Genomic DNA, 23,438 nt, shown 5'->3' on the forward strand with positions numbered 1-23,438 from the left:
AGCTCCCTAAAAACACAATGAAGTCACAAAACACACAGTGAAGTGGGTAAAGCTGAATAACATTTCAATAGAATATTTAATTAGAAAAGGATCATACTATATAATTAAAAGAATGGAACTATTATGACCTTTCAGTTTTTGGCATGTGGTTGGTTTCTGTTTTCTTTGCTTTTTTATCTGTCTGTTTATCTATCTATCTATCTAGGTAGTTATTTTTATTGTGCTCTAATTTGGTACCAAGAAGGAAGTAAGAGATACTGGTTTTTAAACTTTTCGTGTTAAAAAAAATTTAGCCAAGAGCTTGGTTAAGTAAATTATGGTAAGCCTTGTGTATACTATGCAAATTTTTAAGAATTCTGATTTAAAAGAGTACTTAATGATAGTATATATGGTGTGATTCCAGTGTTGACTGAATATGACCAGAATATTAACAATAGTTATGTCTACTTGGTGGAATTATAGTTTATTTTAATTTTTTTCCTGTGTGATTTTCTGTCATTCTCTACATTTTCTATGTTGACGATGTTACCTTTTTTTTTTTTTTTTTTCGGCCGCACTGCATGGCTTGCGGGATCTTAGTTCCCCAACCAGGGACTGAACCCGCACCCTCAGCAGTGAAAGCGAGGAGTCCTAACCTCTGGACCACCAGGGAAGTCCCTGTTACCTTTTTTAAAAAAACAAAAACAAATGAAAACAAAAAAAAAAACAAGGCAGAGAAAATGCCTTTGGTAATTCAAGTAAATAAGGGAAAATATAGAATTAAGGAACTTGTAAAATAATTTAGATTTGGGAAACTTATTTAGAAAATGTAGCTTTGGAAATTTAGTAAGAGGGAGGGTGCATAGACCAATACTTAGAAATGAAGTCAAAACAAAACAAACAAAAAACCTAAACTGATTCTATTGAATAAGATAGAAAACCACGCAGGACCAGAGGGAGAGGGAGGTAACAAGGCAGGGGGCTTATTAGAGAAGATAGAGAAGTGGAGAGTCATTCAGATATTTCCTGAATTGGAGCACAAGTACATTTGCTGCACCTTAGAAGACGGTACCAGTGTGCCATCTCTCTGACTCTTTCTAATATGTTTCTTGTTTTAAATATTTTAAAGGCAGAGGTACCCAGAGTTTTTGAATTTCACAGATCTGTAAAATTTCAAAAAAGCTGAAATGGGTATTTACATGGTGTTGCCGACTTTGTCTTTTGTCAAGTCATTGTATAATAAATATCTACCGTCAACATTATTTAATGAAAGGGGAGAGTATTTTAACACCCAAAAGGGGTAGAATGGAAGGGCAGGACAACAGTTTATAAGTCAAAAGTGAGATGTTTAGCATTCCTTGTTTCTCATTTCATTATGGTCCAGTGAAAATGTTGTTATGCACTAAAATGAGTGTAAGAACCAACACTTCAGAAACTTTGGCTTAAGGAGTAGTTCGATGCAGGAACTTTTCACCTGTAGAACTTAAAACACACTACTTCAAAGCAGTATTTTAGATGGTAGGACCCAGGAATATTCTAATATGCTTGAAGCTCTAACGTTCTAATACATACAAATGTTCTAACACAACCTCCTAAATAAGAACCACTGTTGATGTTTTCCTAAAATGAGTGATGGCAAAGTTAGGAAAGAACATGTGTCACTGCTTTCTGTCCTGTGTAACTCCAGTGCACTATCTTCAGTATAATTACCTTTATGTTCTGGGTAGAAAATTGCTAATATATCAATTTAACTAACAAGGGAATTAGGTAATCCCTTAAGAACACAAGTAAGAGCTGGTTTTGAAAACAAATAGAAACACCGATTACTTGAAAACTAGCTATAGGATTTTGGCCGAGGAAGATTTTAGTAGAAACATATTACATTAATTCTATGCCACAAGAAAAACTCTTGTATACTCACTAGCTATAAGAAAATGAGGGAGGAAAGAGATCTATGTAATTCAAAAGACTTAAACTATTTAATAATGCTAACTCTTAAGCCACAGAACATGATGTAATAGGAACTCCATCAAATTTATCGTTTCCATCTTTCTTAGTTTGCTTTTGTTTTTGTTTTAGATTCCCTATTACTGTATTCTCAATAGTTTAAAATCTAGTTATTTATTTCTCTTAACTCTGGATTCCCTTAATCATTTATCAAATATTCTAATTAAGGTGTACACTTTAAAGATGTATAGCAAAGAACTAGAAAACACTAGTATCTAATCAAGCAAAGCCTAGTCCAGAGCTATGGAAGGAAAATTAGTTATAGAACTATGGTGATAAGTAAGTTATAAATGATTATGATAGTTAAAGTACAAGAGATTCCTGATGATCTTAGTCCTGGTGCAGGTTTTCCTGAAGAATAAAATAAAGTGATCACACTGTGTTATGGCTAATCAAGTTGTTTTGGCCATGTGGCAGTTGTTTCAGATTGCTGATTAGTTTGGTTGTTGATGATAATTATACCAAAATGATAGACTGGGTTATCTAGGAGGAAGGACACATAAATACAACCAGAAAAATTTCATGGAATACCTGAGCTAGGTTCAGTGACAAATGTGTTCTGTTCTTTTTTTAACCTTCTGATTGTAATGAATCGTGGAATTAAAACAATCCTGGACACTTCCCACCCTCCACGCATACATACAAATCTATTCTACTGGTCAAAAATCTGTTCAGTTAACTATAAGCTTTGCTTCAGTTAACTGTAAGCATACTGATGGCCAGCTTGATAGCCTGTGTTTTCCTCCTACCTATGTGCATGGACCACTAGAAGAGAGATCTGAAAGGAGGCAAGAGGTAGACTGAGTTTTAGTCAACAAGTTTTTATTTTCTGCTAGTACTAAATATTACATATGGCCCTCCTAAAAGCAACATACCCACCAATACTACAAATAAGTTTTATTCGTATATTCCTAAGTCCTCTAAATTTGGGGAAATATTTTTTTTCTGTTGAGCATCTCTTTTAATACAATTGTGTTTAAGAAATGGCTTATCTTGCCTTTTGATGTAGAATATAAATATTAAAGATGAAACTGTACTAAGCTGTAAATTAAATTTTCCCCCATTGTCTAAGGGACTGTCCTGATTTTGTTCACTTGGTGAGTCACCTCGGTGACTGACTTGAATATGTACTGCTAGGGATTCTTGATTAGTGTATTTGTTCCTGTGAATCTGTAATGAAACCCTGACTCACTCTTGATTCCTAAATCAGCCTTCCTGACCACTGAACAGATTTCTTCTTGTTTTCTGTCTATTAGGGACAGCTTTGTGCAAATAAACCATCTTGTGGATTAATTTTCCTGACTGATAAAATGATAGAGAGAGAGAGAGAGGGAGAACAAGCTCTTAGCACAGTGTATGCCACTTTGTTATCATTCAGTAAATGACAGCTAGTACCCCAATGATGAACACACATGTTCACTATAGATACACAGCCGCTCTTTTTTCCCACCTGTTTGCAGTTGCCAGCCGTTCTAGAGCATATCTTATACTAGGAAATTCCTTGTTGAAAGAACCTACAGTTGGCTTTTCATTGCTTATTATTTACTTTGTACACCTTTCCACCATTGTAAGTCTTCTCCATCCTTCCTTTACAACCCATCTGAAATAATCTCTCTTCTCCAGCAACTTGAGCACTATTTTTGTATATGGTATTCTCTTGAGGAAAGTGATAGAAGATGCAGCCTTTATTAGGCTCCTAATTTCAAAGAGCAGAAGCATGAGAACAGAAAAGTGCTCATTACTGTATAGGAATTTCTTCCATTTTCTCTTTTCTCCCTTATTCCCCCACTTTTTCTGCTCTCCTGGCCTTCTCCTCACCTCCCCTCTCCTCACTATTTAAAAAGCAGAGCAGAAAAGGAAGAGGTTTTGAAATTGGTTAGTTTTATTTCATAGTCTATGTATTTTATCCAGATGGATAGGAAATAGAACTGGACCAAATTTTAAATATTTCTCAAGTTAAAAAATAGAAAAATCATTGTTTCCCTTTTTTGCTAGCTAGTTTCTATTCACTGGTCTGATGATCTAATGATAGTAGTTAATCTATTTTCTTTTCTACTTTATTTTTTTTATTTTTTATTTATTTATTTATTTTTTTGCGATACGCGGGCCTCTCACCGTTGTGGCCTCTCCTGCTGCGGAGCACAGGCTCCGGACGCACAGGCTCAGCAGCCATGGCTCACGGGCCCAGCCGCTCCGCGGCATGTGGGATCCTCCCAGATCGGGGCACGAACCCGTGTCCCCTGCATCAGCAGGCGGACTCTCAACCACTGCGCCACCAGGGAAGCTCTCTTTTCTACTTTAAGTTCTAAATAAATACTCTCTCCAGTCAGCCCCACTGGAGTTGGGCTTTCTAATCATTTTGTGGTTTGTAATTCAGTATATTGAGAACAATCCCACAGGTTTTCTCTCAGTCTAAGAAAGAGATAGTATCTCTCAACAGAGAATGAGAATTATGGCAGTAGTTTCCCTCACTTACAAATTGATACTTAGAACTTCTTCCAGAAATGTATTGACAAATATGCCTTCTAAAAGGAATTTTATTTTATCATGGTTTGTGAATTTGGGAGATACCTATATGTGACCGCAGAGTAAGTTTAATACAGCAGTGGAGGTTAGGCCACTCAGCTGCTCTTTTGTAAGGTCGAGTCCTTATGTTTTGGATTTGTAAAGGGAAGTCAGGCAACTTCAGGATACCCTCTGATGAACAGAGGAGTCAGGCATTCATGTGACATGTAGCTTTGTTGATTGTTTTCGCTTAGTTCTGCATTTTATGTAAATTCAGTGAAGGATCTATGCGAAAAGAATATCTTTGAAGAGAGCATTCAGAGTACTGATGAGTAAATCAGAATTCTTAATTATTAAAAGCAAGGACTGGAGAGGGCTTCCCTTCCCTGGTGGCCCAGTGGTTAAGAATCTGCCTGCCAATGCAGGGGACACGGGTTCGATCCCTGGTCCGGGAAGATCCCACATGCCGCAGAGCAACTAAGCCCGTGCGCCACAACTACTGAGCCTGTGCTCTAGAGCCCACGAGCCATAACTACTGAGCCCACGTGCCACAACTACTGAAGCCCGTGCACCTAGAGCCTGTGCTGCACAACAAGAGAAGCCACCGTAATGAGAAGCCTGCGCACCGCAACGAAGAGTAGCCCCCGCTCACCACAACTAGAGAAAGCCGCGCACAGCAACGAAGAACCAAAGTAGCCAAAAATTAATTTTTTTTTTTTTAAAAAAAGGACTGGAGAAAAGAGGGTAAAGAGTTGCCATTATGAGTTATGCTGCAGCTGGCTAGCACTAGATTATTTTGGGTCTCAGCTCAATGTTACCTCCTTGGAGAGATCTTCCATTATCATCTTTTCTATAGTAGCATCTTCCCACCCCAGTTTATTTCCTTTTAGTACTTATAACACTGTTATTACCTTGTTTGTTCACTTGGTATAGCCTGTCAACTGCTGGAATATCATGAGGTTAGGAACTTTGGTGTTTTTTTCACTGCTGTCTCCTTAGAGTTCAAGAGAAATGCCTGGCATACAGTAAAAACTTAGTAACTATTTGTTCAATGAATGAATGATAGATGATCTCTTCCACTTCAGATTTGTGAACCATTAAGTAAAATTATGATTAAAGGAAATAATTCAGTTTTTACTTTTTAAAAATCTTTCATTGATAAATGAAAAATTCCTGAAGTCACTTGCTACAGTTTGGGTAAAGTTTTAGTAGTTATTAAAAACTAACTGCTAAAAAACAAACAAACAAACCCCCCTAACTGCTATGATCTGAATGTTTGTGTTCCCCCCATCCCCAGATTCTTATGTTGAAATCTTAATGCCCAATGTGATGGTATTAGGAGGTGGGGCCTCTGAGAATGGGATTAGTGTTCTTAGCCAGATCTCCCTCTCCCCTTCTGCCATGTGAAGATATAACAAGAACTCTCCAACCTTGAAGAGGGCCCTCTCCCGACCATGCTGATACCCTGATCTTGTGATTCCAGCCTCTAGAACTAGAAATAAATTTTTGTTGTTTATAAACTACTACTTCTGTTGTATTTGGTTATAACAGCCCAGACGGACTAAGACACTAACCCTTTGCACTTCTGAATAAAGAAGTAAATACAGCCTCTAACAGATAATTGCTTATTTCCTTATAGGTAGCTAGTAGAGAAAACAAGAGAACCTGGAATCCTATTTCTTTTGTGAATTGAGAGAACTATCTCTCTAGTTCTTACCTAAAGTAAATTTAAAAGTTGATTGACCATCCTAGAGCTATGGCAATGTTGTTTTTTAAAAATTGTGTAATAACAGCAATAACTTATTTTTCTGACCATATTCTCTTTCTTAAACCCTATACTTCTTTCCTGATTTCTAAACCTGTGTATCCAGTTCAGTAAACATCTTCATCAAGATGTCCCATAGATACCTTGTAAGTGTTAGAACTCTTTCTCTTGCAACTGACTGATACCTACGTAAAACTACCTAATATCAAAGGGAAAGTTTTTGGCTGTTAGTACTTGGGGAGAGTAGGGATGGAACTGGCCTCAGGGTCAACTAGATGCAGAGGCTCAACTGTTATCAGGCTATTCTCTCCTCTCTCTCTCTTACCTCATTTTCATCTGTTGGCATTATACTTGTTTTTTTTTTTACTGAAGATAGGCTTCTTCTATGTGGTAAGAGCAGTGACCACAGGCAGCTAAAAGCTTACATTGTCTTCCTCTAGTGAACGCAGGAAAAAGAACATCTCTCCCAGGTTCACTATGAAAAACAATCCAGCAAAAGTTTCGATTGTGCCGTCTGAAGCTTATACAAACCCCTATAGGGCCAAGTTGCGCAGTAGTATTATTGGAAGAGTACTGTATCAGGTTAAATATTGGTTTGGCTGTTTATTTGTGGCTATTTATTTTTCTTTCACATAAAAGTTCAAGCTGATAGATGGTCTGAGGGCAGATTGACTCTGTTTCTAAAGTATTCAGGCTCCTTCTTTCTTGGGATTCTACCATTCCCTATGGTGTTACTCTTGTCTGTATGGTGATGGATCACTACTATTACATCTGCGTTCTATCCTGAAAGCAGGGAGAAAGCGAGAGTGGAAGGCAAGCAGCTGCCTTTTAAGGGTACAGCTTAGAAGTCGTACGACTTCAGTTAACAGACCACTGTTCAGAACTAGTCACATGGTCACACTTAGATGCAAGGAAGCTTAGGAAATATGGTCTCTAGCAGGTGGCCATAGTTCTAGTTAAAATTGGTTGGGGAGTGTGGAGGGGAGTGTGCCTTTATATATGTTATTAAAAGGAAGAAGGGAAAAATAGATCTTACAGTAGCAATCTCTTGTCACAGGCAGTTTTATTGTCAGCCTCACCGTAATCACATGGTTATACTTAATTTTATAGGGGGAGACTACTTCCTAAAGGTAAGAGGGATAGAGGTACTATTAATGGAAGACGTTGGGGGTGGGAGAGAGGACATGACAGACAAAACTGATACCTATATTGTATACCTAAAAATAAACATACCTGAAACTTAGCACCTTCCAAAACAGTATGTGTTACTTGTCCTAATTGATTTAGTGGCACTACCAGCCAGCCAGCTATCCAAACCCCCCAATAAATGTGGCGATAATTATACATTCCTCTTATTCTTTCCTTTTCACTCCCTGATGATAGTATGTTACTTTGTTGTTGTTGTTTTTTTTTTTGGCTGCATTGGGTCTTCGTTGCTGCACGTGGGCTTTCTCTAGTTGTGGCGAGTGGGGGCTACACTTTGTTGCAGTGCGTGGGCTTCTCATTGCAGAGCACGGGCTCCAGGCGCGTGGGCTTCAGTGGTTGTGGCACGCAGGCTCAGTAGTTGTGGCTCATGTGCTTTAGAGTGCAGGCTCAGTAGTTGTGGCGCATGGGCTTAGTTGCTCCGCGGCACGTGGGATCTTCCTGGACCAGGGATCGAACCCATGTCCCCTGCATTGGCAGGCGGATTCTTAACCACTGCGCCACCAGGGAAGTCCCCTCTTATAGTATTTTAACATTAAAATTTTCAATCTATCTGAAATTTATTAAGATATACTATATGAAATTTGAGTCTAATTTTAGAATACTTTTTTGGAGCCTGCAGTTTGTGTCAAGAACTTTATCGGGAATAGAGGATCATACCACTGATCTATTCATGATGAATAGTGCTGAGCTTCATGTTTTATGGTTTTATGATAACCAAAAATCATTAATAATTTGGTCAATAATAATGATTGATCAAAATTAGTGAACCAACTCTGAGAATCTGGTTCACTTATTTTATATTAACATACCCCCAGCTTTCTACTTTTTTTCCCAGTCTAACTTACTCAGTAAAATGTTACAGACAAATGTTCTGTTTTGAAAGATTCTTTGTTTCATTGCTGTTTGGTTTGTTATGAGAGCATACCTCGTACATTGTTGGCTTATAAATGTTAAAAAATAAATTACCTTAATTTTTACTAATTTTACAAATATATTTATTTTGGTCTTTCTAGAATCTGTGTTTGTGGATATCCTCGACAACATGTAAGAAAATACAAAGGTATAAGTAGCAGGGTACCGGTTTCTTCAGGATTCATGGTGCAGATGTTAACAGGAATTTATTTTGCCTTGTAAGTTTATTTCATATACAAAGTTAACCTTTAATCTCTTTGGAAAATTATAGTCTGTTATTTTATTGTTGCTATATTATTATCTCAATAAACAATCAGCATATTTTTGTGAAAAAAATATGAATCAATATCTTGATAATAGTTTTATTATTTAAAACATATCTTTTAATATTCCAAAGAATTTGTAACCAACTAAAACACTTCATCGTCTTTCTTTAATTCAGGGACAGAATGAAAATTAGTGACACCTAAATACACTTACAGTTTCTTTCTTCATTACTCAATTTTTTTTTTGCTGTAATTTCCAAGTAGCATTTTTTCCCTAATGAATATCTCTTTTCCATTTCCAGAAATTTTAATTCTTGAGAAACATCTTAGAGCCTCTTGCATCAAAGTTTATTATGAATTTGCTATTAATTTCTAATATTGATGCTCAGTCTTACTTGATACTTGAGATATTAGTATTTTTCTTTGCACCCTATCTTTTACTACTTTGTACTTCTCTTACTACACATATTTTACTATACTTTATATTATAATCACTTGATACCTTAATTTTCCCCAGTAGATTATAAGCTTCTTAACTGAAGGCAGAATTTATGATCTTTGGTCCAAATCTGGCATGCTCCCTGGTTTTTAAAAAGTTTTATTGAAAAGCAGTGATATCTGTTTGTTTATGTATTGTCTTTGGCTGCTTTTGTGCTATAGTGACAGAGTTGACTAGTTGCAGTGGAGACGGTATGGCCCACGAGCCCAAAATATTTATTATCTGGCTCTTTAAGAAAAAGTTTCTTGACCCCTGTGTTAGACCATTAATATTGTCCCACAGCTCTTAGATGCTCTGATCTATTTTATTTTCTCTCCTTTTTGCTTTGTGTTTCTGATTAAGTTCTGTTGATCTATCTTCATGTTCATTGATTCTTTCCTTGACTATGTTGAGTCTACTAATGAGCCCACTGAGGGGGTTCTTCATCTCCGTTACTGTGTTTATTTCTAGCCTTTCATTTGGCTTTTTCTTATAGTTCCTATCTCTCTGCTAAACTACCCGTCAGTTCATACATGTTGTCCCTCTTTTCCACTAGAGCATTTAATATATTAATCTCAGTTATTTTAATTTCCCGGATAAGTACAACATCTGAGTCATCTCTGAATTTGGTTTGGTTGTTTTTTGTCTCTTGATAGTGGGTTGTTTTCTTCTTGCTTTGTGTGTGCTTTGTAGTATTTGATTGATCATTATTTTGTTCATGGGTAGGACAGTAAAGATTGAGATAAATATTATTTATGCCTGGAAATGGATATGCCTCTTTTCTGGGATACTAGTAGAGTTTTTTGTAGGCAGGAGTGAGCTGGGACTGGATTCGTTGCTGCTATGATTACCTATATTGCACCACCTACTTCAAATTCCTTTTATGTTACCTGCTACTTATTGCTGGAGGGTTTTTCCTCAATACTCTTGCTCCATCCTCAGCTTTTAGCTTTCCCGGTGTGTCTGTACCTCAGAGAGGATCTCTCTCCGTGTTCTTGCCCCTCCTCCAGCAGTAGAGTGCTGCTGCATGTTTCTAGATGTGTACTAGCCTGGTTGGGGGTGGGAGGGAGGGGAAGTGGTGTTTTCTGTTGTCCTTGTCTGGCCTCAGTTCTAAGCAGGCCCTATGTCCCTGCTTATCTGGGTGGGAGTTCCTCAGTGGTCCTGCCCCTCCTCCAGTGGTAAGAGACCTCTGGCCGTCCTTCTTCTCAGCATAGGATGATTTCCTGATCCTCCCCTACATGTAGAGGCTTTTTTTCTTTTTCTCTCCCTCACAGCAAGAGTGAGTTGGTCTTCATCTCCACCCTGAGGGTGAAAGGGTTTTTCTGCTCTTTCCCCAAAGGCTTTAAACTTTTGTTCCACTGAAAGTGTCTGGCTGGATCTTGGTGCCTTTCCTGCTCTGGTGGCCGCTCTTCTCCTTCAGGCCTGCACTACCAAGAGCAGCTTTCTCTGGTCCCCCGCCTTGCGCTTAGTTTTTCTTATGAGTGCCTAAAGGTGGTTTGTGGAGAAGAGCTTATGAGTGGGTGTGACGTCCCCTGGTATCTGCTTCCAGAGTGTTTGTACTCTTGTATTGGCCCACACCTGGCTTTTAGAAATTTGTTGAAAAGTTTAGCTGAATTCTTTTTACCCACCTGCATTGTGGCCTCACTCTCTTCAGGGACACCTGGCTGCCATTGGGTTTCGGGCTACTTGGTTGCCCTGTGACCTTAGCTGCTTGTTGGATTCATGAGAAGTTATGATTTTGTAGATTACCTGGCTTTATCTTGTTTTTAGGGTGAGAGCAATGCTGCTTCCGTTTTTTAGGCCTCACTTGCACGCTTGATGTAATTCACACTTCTTTATTTTGTTGTCATATGAGCAAGCCATTATTTCTCTGTCCATTCCATCGTTTAGCCAATTTTTAGGAAGAGTTTGGCCATATCTTTGAAAATTAATATACACATGCACTTTTTTCCCAATATCTCTGTGATGTTTGCAGCATATGTCATGTACACTTCTAAATGACTATGTGAATGCAAAGAAGTAACTACTTAGGATGCTGCAAGCCACAGTAGTTGTAGATTTTCATTAAAAACCATGGGAGTTACAGAGTAATTTGACCATAAAGTGTTCTGAACATTCTAAGGTATATAATTTATTATGCTGTGACTTGTTTTGAAAGCGTAAAGTGCTTCGAGATTGCCTAGCTTTTTGGCTATCTGTTCTATAAATAGACATGTTCTTTAGAGAAGAAATGAACATCTGTAAAATTTTCTTTGCTATTAATAGGCTTTCAGATACAGTTGAAAGGAATTCAAAGATTTAGAAATATATATTTAATGAGGGTGGAAGGCTAAGCAATGTGCTAATACGATCTATTATTTTCCTTATTAAAGATAAACAATTTCTCATTATATCTTGTTTAGTTATATAGAATTAATTTAAAATAATTATACTTCATTTAATTTTATAGTTATAATGGAGAATGGGATCTAGCTCAAAAAGCATTGGATGATATTATATACAGAGCCCAGCTAGAATTATATCCAGAGCCATTGCTGGTAGGTGTCTCACTTATTTATGTAAATTTTGTAATTTAAAATTTCTCAATTTAAAACTATAAATTGAGAAGTAGCCATTTGTAGTGCATTAATACATTATTAATACTCAGTGATTCATGTTCCTGTTATAGTAGAAAAATATGTTACTCGAAAAAGGTATATATTATTTGAAAATTTCATTAGGCTAACGTCTTAGCCTGATATGAATAGTCATTTTCACTTCTAAGAATATTCTCATTAACATGCTCAAGCTTCATTTATTAATTGGCATTAGGCATTTGGAAATATAATTTAGTATTTTGGAATTTTAAATTTCATCACATATATTTTTAACCACGTTTCCTTCTGCGTTCTTACTCCTCATTTTAGAGGATCTTATGAAAGATCTTGAAGGAATTATTCTTTTTAAAAATCTGTTAAAATTTAGCATCTTGGAATAAACAACAAGGTCCTAATGTCTTACACAGGGAACTATACTCAATATCCTGGGATAAACCATAATGGAAGAGACTATAAATAAAGAATGTGTCTGTGGATAACTGAGCGAGTTTGCTGCACAGCAGAGGTTGGCACAACATTGTCAATCAGCTCTACTTCAATAAACAAAATTGAAAAAAGAATTTAGCATCTTGTTTTATCTAAGGGTATAATAATACATCTGTTTAATGCCAATCTTGAACTATATTTTTCCTTCTTAGGTTGCCAATGCAATACAGGCTTCATTGCCTCATGGTGCCATGAAATCTAGTAAGGAGGGTACAAGGTGTATTCAAGTTGAAATCACACCAACTTCTTCTAGAATATCGAGAAATGCAGTAACCAGCATGTCAATAAGAGGTCACAGGTGGAAAAGACACGGTAAGAAATAAAACACTCCTCAAATTAGAGGATTGTTATTGCTGTCTCCTTCTTCTCTGTACTTAAGGTGCTGTAACTTCTAAATTTAGTAAATAATATCATAGTGGCATCGAATAAAGAGCTGTTGGATCACCTTTAACTTTTCATTTATTACCCATGAATGGCAGGCAATAAGAATACAGAGCCCCTTGTGTTACATATACGGATGAAAATTTATTTGAACATTGTATTGGCTTTTAAATTTTATTTCAACACAGTAGGAGAGTAGGAAATGCATTTTTCAATTATTAATACATTTTGGGTTTCTATTCACAACTATTTGCAAATATTCCTTAATGTTTCTGATTTTTCAACTCTTTAGCAGGTAAACTTGCATATTGAAATGGAACAACCAATAGGGACTTTAACATTTTCTTCTGGACATCTTGGTAAAGAATCCCATGGTATTGATACAACTCTAGGCATTTCTATTTTCTAGAAGTTAATTTTCTTGTAAGATTGTTTGTTTTAGTATCCCTTCTTGACTGCTTCATTTTATTATTTAGAAACTCTACTGGAAGTGAATTTTATTTACCATGACCTTCTTTTTTTTTTTTTTTTTTTTTATAAATTTATTTATTTATTTATTTGGCTGTGTTGGGCCTTCATTTCTGTGCGAGGACTTTCTCTAGTTGCGGCGAGTGGGGGCCACTCTTCATCACGGTGCGCTGGCCTCTCACTGTCGTGGCCTCTCTTGTTGCGGAGCACAGGCTCTAGACGCACAGGCTCAGTAGCTGTGGCTCATAGGCCCAGTTGCTCCACAGCATGTGGGATCCTCCCAGACCAGGGCTCGAACCCGTGTCCCCTGCATTGGCAGGCAGATTCTCAACCACTGCGCCACCAGGGAAGCCCCTACCATGACCTTCTTAATGCTTTCTATCTCTGTCCGTTTTCTTATAACTTATTATTTTTTATTTAATTTCTTATTCTTTTTATAACTCGCCTCCTACCTAGAAGTTGTTGTAGTGGACAAGAATCAGTGTAAGGAGATTACTGTCACTTTCCTAGAAGTTAACCATAGAATGGGAAGCAAAAAGCCATTTCTTTGCTCCAAGCAAACATATATATTGGAGTAAAACAAAATCGATTGTCTGTTTTCTCCTTCCTACAAACTGCAATGAAAATGGTAGCTCCTTTTTGTATATTTGATAGTTCCAGTTCTCTCTATGATATCTATAGAGAAAATGCAAAAGTGAGAAGAGTGAGATTATTCACTACGAAATAGAAAGTTGATGATGAGAACAGCTGCCTTTGTTTCTACTCAGGGAATCTAGGAGACAGTATGTCCAAAAAAAAAAATGATGATGAAAATTTCCAGCTTAACCAATGATCATTTTCAATCTTTTCCTTTTTTAAAGTAATGTGACCAATTCTCGAAAGTCCTTTAGGAAGGCACAAAAGAGGTGGTAAATATTTGCCATTATCAAGGCAAATTATGCTACTGTTTAAAACATATAGTCAGTGTCTAAACATACATCAGTTTCTTCAGTGAAAATTATGCTACAGTTTGGGACTAGATTACAGGTAGAAAGTCATTTAATTAGATATCACCATGTTCCCCTTTTAAGCATTAAAGCAAGTGAAAATGTATACAGAGGCAATGAACCAGATCATATGTGTCCGTTGTGGCCATAATTGCTCCAAAATTACCACTACAGGAAATGCAAGAATGAATTTTAGTTCCTTTTTCACTTTCCATTCTTTCTATTTAGGTGGACATATTGGGAACTAGGGGAAAAATATAGGTCCTGCAGTTAAAAATGTGAAATATTGAAGTTTAATTGTATTTGCACATATGTATGTGTGAAAGAAGATTTGTGTATGTGTCCATAAGTGCATTTAATGGAATAAGATGTGTACCGTGCAATAAAATAGAAATCATTTTCCAGAAATATTGTATAGCAGTAAATTACCAAAACAAGAAAAGACTACTTGTATATATTGTATATACTAGATTCTTACATATCTTCCAGATTTTATATTGGCTACCACTTGAAGGGTTGGCACAGTGTCTTAAGGCTACAGCCTTAACCTTACTTGTCACCTGTCTCCCTACACTTATTCAATCTTAACAACTCTTAACACTTGAGCAACTCCTGTTTATGATAACAAAAAAGTCAAGGATGAGGATTTAAAGAGAACGAACTGTGAAAAGCAAGTCAGGCGCATGTAGAATGTAGCTAAGTCTTGTTTACCACTCTTCTGCAGTATGAATTCTCTTTATCCAGTGGACTCTAAAATATTCCTAGTCCAAGGTCCTTATTTATCTCTACAGGTAGGTTGCATTCTCCCTTTTTAGAGTAGTCTTGGCTTTCCTTCCTAGAGCAGTATTTTTCATTGTTATCCTGTTTTGCTGAATCTAACGCTTTTCTGTTTTCCATCTCCATGGTCCTGATTCCTATTTGAATATCTTATCATTGTCCTGGGCTCTAGCTGACACTGGCTTCTTGTGGGGAAGATAGGTATCTTTACTATAGTTCTTAAATATATAGATCATTCTCAAGTTGTAAATGGATTTTTAAATTAAGTTTGTTTATATAAAGTATGTTTATTATATTACATTCACGTATGAATTATATATATAAATTATAACAATTTTATTTATACATTAATTTTTGCAGAAACAATGTTAAAGGGCATGTGGATTCCAGGGTGATCCACAAAAGCCTTATCATCTTATAATGTTTCTGAAGCACAGCACTGTAGAATGTAAGCTTAGTTTATGACTGTGTGAAAACACATTTAGAGTTTCTTTGTTTGATGGAATGCTAAATGTGTTTCGTGTTCCACCTCTATCCCTACCCTTCCCTTCCCACACCAACCCTCTCAGGAGGAGGGATTTCTTCCCACACCCTGAACTGTATCATACGGTAGGAATATGGAATATGCAACTTTAAGGCAGTGATGATGAGGGTTGGGGAAGGAGAAGGGACAAGAAACATGAACTTTAAGGAATACTCTTTTTTTTTTACTCCTTGTCTTTTTCCTTGTTATTGCTAGTGCTGGGAAAGAAGAAAGCAATTGGCCCTTTTTTTTTTCTTGGATCTCTTCCCTTTTTCTTCTCTTTTTTCTTTTATTTGTGTCTTTTAAAAAAATTGAGATATAATTGACATATAACATTAGTTTCAGGTGTACAACATAATGATTCAATATATGGATATATTGTGAACTGTGATCACAATAAGTCTAGTTAACATGCATTTCCACACATAGTTACCCTTTTTTCCCCCATGATGAAAACTTGTAAGATCTTCTCTCTAAGCAACTTTCAAATACACCATACAGTCTTTTTTTTTTTTTTTTTTTGCGATAGGCGGGCCTCTCACTGTTGTGGCCTCTCCCGTTGCGGAGCACGGGCTCTGGACGCGCAGGCTCAGTGGCCATGGCTCACGGGCCCAGCCGCTCCGTGGCACGTGGGATCTTCCCGGACCGGGGCATGAACCCGTATCCCCTGCATCGGCAGGTGGACTTTCAACCACTGCGCCACCAGGGAAGCCCACAGTCTTATTATTAACTATAGTCACCATGCTGTACATTACATCCCCAAGACTTATGTTTTTATAACTGGACGTTTGTACCTGTTAATCACTTTCACCCATTTCACCCACTCCCACTTCCCACCTCTGATCTCTGTATCTAGGAGTTTTTTTAGATTCCATATATAAGGAATCTCATATGGTATTTGTCTTTCTCTGTCTGACTTATTTCTTAGCGTAATGCCCTCAAGGTCCATCCATGTTGTTACAAGTGACAGGAGTTCCTTCTTTTATGGATAAATAATATTCCATTGTATATATACCACATTTTCCTTGTTCATTCATTTGTCGATGGACATTTAGGTTGCTTCCATATTTATGTCTTTATTTATTGCCTCTCTCCTTTTTTCTCCATTTTCCATCCTCGCTGGGGAGAAGAGGGGCAGGAGTAAATGAGATTGTCCCACAGAAGCAGCCAAGCAGAGCTTTCTTTTTCTCTTTCCATCTCCCTTTTTCATTAAGGAATATAGATAGTTAAGCCATTAGTGTGTTTGTACATCTGAGTCACCAAAAATTGCACATGCAAACAAATACATTAAATTGGAGCAGTTAATCACATGTATTCTTTTTCTTATTTGTAACAGAAAAAATCGCTTTGTCTTTACAGCCAAAACCCATTCATGGTTTAGTCTTTCAGAAATTAATTTGGAGCAATTTTAATCATTTGCATTCAAAAATGTTTTTCTGAGCTCTTTTAGAATGTATCAGTATTTCAGGATTCTCTGAAGCTTCACAGATCTGCCATTCTTTTCTTAAAGTTAAGAATTTATCTATAGTTTATATTTTAATGGCAAACGTTCTTTTGGAAGGTAAAAAATTACTTTAGCTTTAGCATTTCCACACATTTCAGAACACATATCCCTTGCCATCATCTTATTATTGTTAAATAGCAACCCAAATTTCTAGAATCATATTTTGGACAGTTCAATTTTTAAATTATTATTATTAATAGACTTTATTTTTAAGAGCAGTTTTAGGCTCACAACAAAATTGAGTGGAAAGTACAGAGTTGCCATATACCCTCTGACCACTGCCCTCTGTCAGCATGCTTTATCCGCCCTGACTATCAACATCCCAAGCCAGGGAGATGTCGCAAGGCCCTGTAATTTTAATTTTGATCAGACAGTGACTAAATAGGGTGATTTTTAAAGAAAGGTTGATTTCAGCTGAAGTATTGTTTTGGAGAGACATGTTTGAGACTTAGTGTGTTGGCCTGATTTTCCCCACTTTTCACTTAATTATTTTAATATTGTACTGGCGTGGCTTAACTTAATGTTGTGTTTTCAGACTTTTTAAACTTTGTGTATAAATTTTTGAGAAAGGTTTAATGAATTCATAATTCCATGTCAATACATATGTTTGGAAAGTAAAATTACAATGTAGAGTTGCTGCTTTTGAATTTCAAGGGTCATAGTTTCAGAATTAATAGCTTTATATATATTTATATAGATTTGTTTATATATATTTGTTAATTATTTTAAGCATATTGTGTTTCACTTAGTGTGTATTTTTTAAACCTAGATTTTTGAGCCACCTACAGATTGAGGGCTATTTAGAAGTCATAATTTGAAAGTAAAATGCAATTAGAGAAAGATAATAATTGAATAAAGATTTTAAAAAGCATTAAGTAAGGTAAGAGAAGAATGTGAGTAGATTATGACCGTCACAAGAATCAAAATGAAAATTCCAATAAGAAAAATAAGATAAAACAGTGAAATAATCAATTTTTTAAATTAATAATAAAAATGCAGTTTTATTTTCTTAAATATTTATTACGTTTAAAAAATAAACAGAGCTAAAAGGGAAACAGAAGGTATTTCTTTATAACTATGCTTCTGTTCTATAGTTATTCTTAAATGTTGCTTCTAAAGCTATCTTCATTATCTACCATTTCAGCTATGAGAGTCCTTTTTCTTAAATCCCTGAATGATTCTCTACAAGATTCTATTATACAATCTATACTTATTTATTTCCTTGTACTTTTCCATTCCTTCTCCTCTCCTAGAGCAATTTAATTGCTATTTTTTTCTTCATCTGTTTCCTCACCACCACCACCATTATGACTCACTCTTCTTCCACTTTTTAAAAAATTATCTATACTTGGAACAATGTAACAACTTTCCTCCTTTCTTTTAAAATGGTTGTTGAAATACCCATTCCATAAAAGTCCCCTAATTAAGTTATGGTTGCAAATAATGAGTGCTTATAATTTTTGCCAACTAGTTATCTGATAAAAGTCTTATCTAGTGAAATCCTAATTCTTTATTACTGCCCACCATTTTTCCACTTGTGTATTTGTGAGATAATGAGACAAGTCAGTGAAAAGCATTTCGGTATGCTTTAAAGCACTATGTAAAGGCTGACTTTTATTAATTTAAAACTATTTACTTTGTTTTATTAACTGCTCAATAATTGTATCCTTGATAAGCTTTTTTTAGCCAGCTTGCTATTCAGATCATCCTGTGATTGATTAACCCTTTCATTGGCTTTCCTCAATTTGAGACAAACATGTTTAGTTTGAGTGTAATATCAAACAAAAAAGTATACATATGTGATATAATAGTAACGATCAGTTTAATGATTTTTTTGTAATTTCTAAAGCCCTGAGGTTAGTACTCTATTATCTGACATGTATAACACCACTACAGTCAGGATTTTTTAGAATGTTGTTTTAATACTTGTCTCAATCCCAAATTGACAGGTAAATAGAATAGATTGAACTTGTATTCTCATTTATGTACGGTTACAACTGTTTGCAACAGGTAGGTGTAACAATAAAAGCAATATTTGTAATCTAGATTCTTTGAATTTTGCCCTGCTTTTGGTCCTGGCATATGTTAAATGGTTTATTTTTATAACATTGCATTTCATTATTTTGACTTAGGAGATCCAAGAGTACAAAGTTTTAAGCAGTGAAAAAGAATGGAAAATAAGTACTATATATATTTTTAAGTCTTCTAACTTAGTATACCAAATCAGTACCCTGAGAATTTTAGAGTATTTCATTAATTATATGGAATGTTTAAGTGAAAAATGAAACAAAATATAGTTTACATAGAGTGAATCTAAAGAAAGTGGTTTCATGTTGTTACAGCTGTATTGCATTTTCAGCATTGAGTTCCTATTTAAAGGATGCCAAGGTAGTTAAATAAGTTTAAATGATTGTAATAAAATTCAAAGATACCTGCGATTATGTTTTTTAAAAATGACAAAAAATGTGATTTGTTTCAGTTTTCCCAGTGATTTAGGACCAACTTATTAGATGAGATAAGAAATGGAACAATAGGGCTTCCCTGGTGGCACAGTGGTTGAGAGTCCGCCTGCCGATGCAGGGGACATGGGTTTGTGCCCCGGTCTGGGAGGATCCTGCATGCTGCGGAGTGGCTGGGCCTGTGAGCCATGGCCACTGGGCCTGCTCATCCAGAGCCTGTGCTCCTCAACAGGATAGGCCACAACAGTGAGAGGCCCACGTACTGCAAAAAAAAAAAAAAAAAAAAAAAAGAAAGAAAGAAATGGAACAATAAAAAGATGCAATTGGAAAATAGTTTATTTAACACTGATTATTTAAAAAAATGGATATTGATTTAGAAAATGTTAATAAATTTCTGTCATATAATAACATATTGATAAAATAGGACATTAATAACTTTCTAACTGTTGAACAAATTGGAATAATTATAAGAGGTATATTTTAGTTAAATATTAAAAAAAAGATTATTTGTAAATATTTCAAAACATTTAAGCTAGTCTTTCTAGATATTGCAGAAGGTAAATGCCATAAATCTTGACACAGAACATTTATTTTGTGAATCAGATTTTATGACTTTATAAGTAAAGCATTTGAGGAAAAACAAAATTGCTGATAGTTATAAAAGCATTTTGAAAAATGAAGAAATGGTAATTTTAAACTCAAAAGTAGCAAACTTTAAAGAATTGGCTGTTGGAATTCTACATGTGCAATTAGAAATTTATAATGCTTATGTTTTTATTTTAAAAGTTGTTATCATTTTGAGAAGCTCCATTATTTTTAGATTCTAAAATGCTGTTTGAGGAACAAATTTTCTTTTTCCAATATAGATGATAAAACATTGGAACCAAAAATAAGCATTTCCTTCTGACCAAACTTAGCATTACATGAATTTTAACTGACATTTTTGATATTGACCTTTTACTCATGGAAGACAAAATAATATATTAGAAAATATTGGGTGACACAAAGAAAAAGGACATATTGACCAGAGAGCTAAAATACAATTGACACATGTGAACATTAGGCTTAAAGAGGAAGACAGTAGTCTTAAGAATTCTGGCCAACTTTAGAAGCAAACAAAAAATCTTAGTTTATTTCTAGATAAAATAAAGTAATTTTCTCTACAGAGAAGCAAGATAGTTAAAATTATTGGGTTTATGAGGCAAAAACAGTTGTTTGTAAATGACTGTGTTCTACATTTTTTTTTTACTAAGGATGCCTTATATAATTCTGGCTGTAGTTAAGGAACTTATTATTTATTGTTATTTATTATTGAGCTTTACCCTTCCCCCAACCTTTTAAGGAGCATTTGTTGTACAATGCACACAGAGGAAGAAATAAGCTTTTATAGATAGTTTTTTAGTAGATGTTGCTTGCCTGTTTTTGGTCTCTCTGGTCATAAGGATCTTTAATCATGGAGGATTCACCTGATCCAGCAGCAGTGTTGGCAGTTCTCAAAGAGATTTTTTTTTATACTTGAGACTTAATAAAGATGGCAGAAGTTATTGCAAAGTAATTGAATTTACCTCGATAAGGAGAATTGTGTCATTTACTATATACACAAGTTAAAGACTTGCCTGTTCTTACTTAAGGAATCTGGTAATATTTCCTAACCAGTGTGTCCGTAAATAAATTGTTCTTGTCCAGACTGTGTTTTTTCTTTGTGACCCAGGCCCCTCTTTTCTTACCTGGGAATTCTGCTTCTGGCTTCAGGATTAATATTACTAAATCTTAGTAATTCATGTTCTTGCTCAGAGTGCAGCCCCTTAACTGCCAGGACCTTATTCTGTGTTTCTATGGAAGCTTTACTTTACTCTAATCTGCCTTGCAAATTACTGGCCCAGGCTGTGGACTGTTACAGTGCTGTTCTTTCTAACCCAGGACACACTTCGTGCTCAATATTTTGTGTTATATAGATGTGACTTCTATTGATAAAGAATGCTAATAAAGTACCCAAATAATTTATCTGTGTATTTGTCAATGGCTGCCCATTGCAATCAGAACAAAGTCTGAGCTCTGTACTATGGCATAGGTGGCCCTGGTGATGTCTTACCTACCACTGTGACCTCATCTGAAGACCACTCTCACCTTTCCTTCTAACCCTTCGACGTTCTAAGCCATTTCTGCCTTAGGGACTTTGTACTAGGAAGTGGGGATATTTGAGCTGAGATTTGAATTATTAATAAGTGACAGCTTGAACTCTCTTCCTCCACATTGTTGTGTAGCCAGTGCTTTTTCATCATTCAGATCTCAGTTCAAATATCTTTTCCTCAAAGAGGTCTTCCCAGACCACCCATCTAAAGTAGACTTTCTCCCCACTACCCTGCTTACTCTTTCCCATTATTCTTTTCTTCATTGCATTTTCCACTATCTAAAATTCTCTTGTTTACTTAGTTCCCATACTACAATATAAGTTCTGTGAGGGCAGTGTCTTTGTCTGTCTGGTTGGCCATTGTATCCCCAGAGTCTAAAACAATGTCTAGCACGTAATAGGTGCTCAAGAAATAGTTGAATGCATGAATAAGTGAATAAATGATAAATTTATAATATAGACTGAGCAATTTGCTTATTTTTTCCTTATTTTATTGAAAAACAGTGCAACAACATGATAGTAAACTGGGTAGAGGAATATTCACTTATAATCCCAGTACTTAAAGAGTTACCATTTTACAGTTTTTTTTTCCATACGTATATGTATTTTTCATAGTTATTCTCTAATTAATTTTTTTTTACATACTGTGCTTTTGTTAACACTGTTAAACATTTTCCCAAGTTCTCCTAGTAAGTCCCATTATTTTAATGGCTACATAATACCACATTGAGTTTATATTCCAGCATTTACTTAACCATTTCCTTAATATGCTAAATAATTTGTTTCTAACTTTTTACTATTATGGATAACACTGCAATGAATAGCTTAATGAATATAGAAAACATTTGTCTTCCATTGAATAGAATGAATTGTAAACATTAAACTGGGTAATATGAAATTGTTCAGGTATTTTATGACATTTAAAATATATCTTATAAATTGTAAAGGAATATGTATGACTTTCTTCTGGGTTCTACTCTAAAATACTTTTCATAATTAATGTCAAAATTTTATGATACAGATTAATTTTTTTTAATGTTAGCTTATTTTATTGATTTTGCAAATGAATTTGCAAGTGCCTTAGGTCATAACCAGGTTCCTTTCTTTTTTTTTTTTTTTTGATTCACCTTGATTGTCTTTTTTTTTTTTTCCAGATTCCTTTAGACTTATGAATCAGTCTGAGTACAGAGTTGTGTAAATTCTGTGAATAATAAATTGTTCCTTTATTTAAATTGTCGCTTTTAGTAAGTAGGGCAGCTGTGAAAAAATAGAAGCTAAAGCTAGGATAAAGAGTTTCATGAGTGACATAATGGAATAGATATTTGGGATTATAAAATTACATATGAGAGAAATCACAACTTTTCATGATCAGTTTTAATGATATTTGCAATTTGTTTCACCTTTTTTTTTTTTCTCCTTCAAAGCCAGAAGAAATTTTGTAGGGAGAAATGATTTGAGTGCCTTTGAGAACCAATTTGGAAATGTCTATTAAAAGTATTCTTTAACTCTCCTCATATCTATACATGGAGAGAATATTACCTATTTATAAAGGTTATACAAATGAAATATTGTCTGAGAAGTTTCTCTTTGGATCTTCTTTGAACTTTTCAAATTATTTGAAGTCAAATGTAAATACTGTTTTTTTATAGGTATAGAACAATCATGACACATTTTGCATAAAATTTTAAGTTCTGGGCTTTTAAGCAGATTCTATTTTCTTATTCATTTATATTCCCTTAAAATGGTCTTTTTAAAGAAAGAATAACTTTCTCTTCTTATCATCTGGATAACATAATAAAAGAACTATAGATTTAAAAATAAAAAGTCTTTCTGATGTTAATAAGCATTTTACTAAACCTACATTTAGAGGCAGCTACTACACTTTTCTAAAACAAAAAGCCTTTGCTTTTCTTTGCCATCTAAAAATTTTTTTTATTTTGGCCACGCAACCTGTCATGTGGGATCTTAGTTTCCCGACCAGGGGTTGAACCTGCACCCCCTGCACTGG

General features: G+C 35.3%; 1 protein-coding gene across 1 annotated transcript in view; it reads left to right on the forward strand.

Moving 5' to 3' along the window:
• The window catches only part of HYCC1 (hyccin PI4KA lipid kinase complex subunit 1), a gene marked incomplete at both ends in the record, with an annotated part of 42,190 nt that overhangs the window by 13,268 nt on the left and 5,484 nt on the right, over window positions 1-23,438 (forward strand). Inside the window, 3 exons of the mRNA XM_079711128.1 lie at window positions 8,476-8,592; window positions 11,568-11,655; window positions 12,354-12,513. Of these exons, the coding sequence (XP_079567254.1) occupies window positions 8,476-8,592; window positions 11,568-11,655; window positions 12,354-12,513 (365 nt within the window). The remainder of the gene's footprint in view (window positions 1-8,475; window positions 8,593-11,567; window positions 11,656-12,353; window positions 12,514-23,438) is intronic.

This window comes from Hyperoodon ampullatus, assembly GCF_949752795.1.
Source record: "Hyperoodon ampullatus genome assembly, chromosome: 9".
In the NCBI taxonomy this organism is placed as follows: Eukaryota; Metazoa; Chordata; class Mammalia; order Artiodactyla; family Ziphiidae; genus Hyperoodon; species Hyperoodon ampullatus.